This window comes from Alligator sinensis, unplaced genomic scaffold, assembly GCF_000455745.1.
Source record: "Alligator sinensis unplaced genomic scaffold, ASM45574v1 scaffold293_1, whole genome shotgun sequence".
Classification (NCBI taxonomy): Eukaryota; Metazoa; Chordata; order Crocodylia; family Alligatoridae; genus Alligator; species Alligator sinensis.
In genome coordinates, this window is record NW_005842158.1 from 1,921,288 (window position 1) to 1,924,001 (window position 2,714).

At 42.1% G+C, this 2,714-nt stretch overlaps 1 protein-coding gene across 1 annotated transcript in view; it reads left to right on the plus strand.

Moving 5' to 3' along the window:
• Positions 1-833: 833 nt before the first annotated feature.
• Positions 834-2,714, plus strand: part of RHAG (Rh associated glycoprotein) — a 35,749-nt gene continuing 33,868 nt past the window's right edge. The window contains exon 1 of the mRNA XM_006025674.2: positions 834-1,064. Coding sequence (XP_006025736.1) covers positions 899-1,064 — 166 coding nt within the window. The 5' untranslated portion in view covers positions 834-898. The remainder of the gene's footprint in view (positions 1,065-2,714) is intronic.

Below are 2,714 nucleotides of genomic sequence, written 5' to 3' on the forward strand. Positions count from 1 at the left end.
TACAGCAAGTTTTCCCTTCTGCAGAAGGACAATCTGATGGGCATGCTGGGCATACTGGCATCTGATTGCCATACTGGCATCTGAGAAACTGAAGATTTTCCTTTGATGTCCCTCCTGCCCTCCACACTCCTATATACACATAGGACAAGGTTCCCCAAGACAAAAGAGATTCCCCTGCCATATCCTCTCTCTTTACACGTACTTATAGATTAAGCCCCCTTTTTACCTATGCTTCAAGGTCTTTAAATCTCTCATTGTCAAGTGTGTTTTCCCAATTTTGAATCATACTTGCGAGATTATTTTGAACCTTCCAGTTTACCAGCACCCTTTTTAAAGAGGAGACACGGGCACTGGGCAGAGCTCCTTGACTCACTAAGTCTCCAGCTGCCTCTCAGGAACAACTTGATGGTGTAAGGTCAGTCTGAGTTGCCTTTTGCAGCTAGTAGCTATACCACCTGTAGGGAACCAATTTTAATTCATTTTGCTTGTGTCAGAGTTTAAAGCTGCGTGCACCAGATTACTCAGTGCAGGTATTTTTTTCAGAGAGCTATTCCCACCCCCTCCCCCCAAATACATACTGTAAGAAAGCCATTATCTATGACAAGGAAAGAAACTTTGCATTACAAAGTATATGAAGCACATATGTCACCAAACTAGCATTTAGCAGCATTTTAATCACAGAAACAGCTTGTGGATTGGGAACTGGCTCACTGACCTATGCCATTCCCCTCCCTTGGTGGGTGGGGCCATTGGGTGGGCGTGCTCTCTTCTTAATTTTTTTTTCTTTCTTTTTTTTTTTTGCTATATCATTCAGCTCCACTGAATGATGCTGCCCCATTGAAGGCAAACAGCAGACCACTCTCTTTATCAAGCCCTCGCAGCCTTCAGCTAATTCCCGATGCCTTCGTCAAGCTTTTCCACCAACATGAGGTTCAAATTTTCTGTCCTGGCGATTATTCTGGAGGTGATCCTCATTGCTTTATTTGGGATATTTGTAAGATACAAAGAAGTCAACATTTATCTACCCAAAGAAGAACAAACACTACACATTGAGCTATATCCATGTAAGTATTCTTATTTGTATGGCTTGGTAAGCGTTGTAAAAGTTTTGGTTGCTATCATTTTTTGAATGGTGCTACTAAATAGAGGCTTTTCTATTAAGAGGAATTGTATTGCTTCCTATCACCCTTTTCTTTCTGTTCTGTCTATTGTACAAATAACTGGAGTGGAAACTGGGGAGATCATTCCACTACTGCTCATGGGCATTCAGAAGGGTCCTCTCAGGGGGCACATTTTTAGCATAATATTGTCAGTCCTTTTGCACTGCAGAAGCTTTGAACAAGACTCAGATCCCATTGAACTTGACTGGCTGGAACAAGCCCGTAGTTCTACAAAGCAATCCACTTGTTGAATCTAGGTGTTTGGCCAAAAATACCAGACAGTCTTTCTACGGTTGTGCCAAATGGCTGTGCTATGAAGGCTGGAAGCAGTTTGGGGAGGTTCTTTTCTCTGCAATTCAATGTTGATGTTCATGTTTTCTTTTTCTGATGTCCACAAGCAGCTCTCTTTCTCTTTTGTACAGTGTCAGATATCAATTTCCAAATCTATGAGCCACACTGTCTGGTTTTATCGCTCAATGAGCGGATTCCATCTGCTCCATCTGGGCTTTTCGTAAAGATGGTAGCTTTCAATTAAGTGCTGTTTGCTGGACGCTGCATTCACACAGGGAGCTGTCTGAGATGTTCATCTTGTGAAGTGTTGTTTTGAAGCATCCGTATCCAGATCTCAGAATGTTGAGCTTGGCCTACACTGCTGTCAAAGTCGTGCCCAATGCAGGACTTATTTGGTGTTGCTATAAAATGCTATGGGAATAGGCCGAACCTTTTGCAGCTGTCAACCCACTCCATTGCTGCCCATAGGTTTGGCCGACTATCCCTAATGTCTTCCAGCAGGTTGTGGGCTTCAAGCACAAATGGTTTGTGACTTTTGAGCCTCTTAAGCCTCCATCTATTCAGATCTTCAGCTAATAGTTGATGGAACAGGTGATATTTATCACCTCTTGCCTCTTTTGCCAGTAATGATATTAGGGTCTGTCTTAAATCACTTGGTGTAATGCCCAAAAGTACAGCAAGTACATCTGTGTGTGTGTAAGCTGTCCAGCCTCTTATGAGTCTCAGTGCACTAAGTACAGTGTCAAGCTTTTTAGAGTGACAACTTCTGGACCATACAGGTGCACAATATTCTTCTGGGGCATATACCATTGCAAGTGCAGCGGTTCTGAGCACTTTGAAGTTGACACCCCTTGTCATGCTGGCTAAACCCTCCATGAAGACACTTTACTGCTGAGCTCCCTAATGTGATGTTTAGAGGTGAGGGAATGATCTAATGTGACTCCTAGTTAGGTTGGAGCATGAACAAGCAGCTGATCCATGTGAATAAATAGGAATTATTGTTAACAGGTGGGCAACCCATGACTTGGTGCCATTAATGGAGAAAGTTTGGATGAAATTGCAAACTCAAAGAGTTTTTACATCTGACTGAAAGGCTGCTGCAGATAATGATAATATGCAACTTGTATATACCAGCAGTGTTTAGTTTATACATGTAAGTAGGCATCATTCCTGATACCCTTTCAGTTTAGGGAGGAGATAGATAGATAGATAGATAGATAGATATATCTATATCTATCTATCTATCTATCTATCTATCTATCT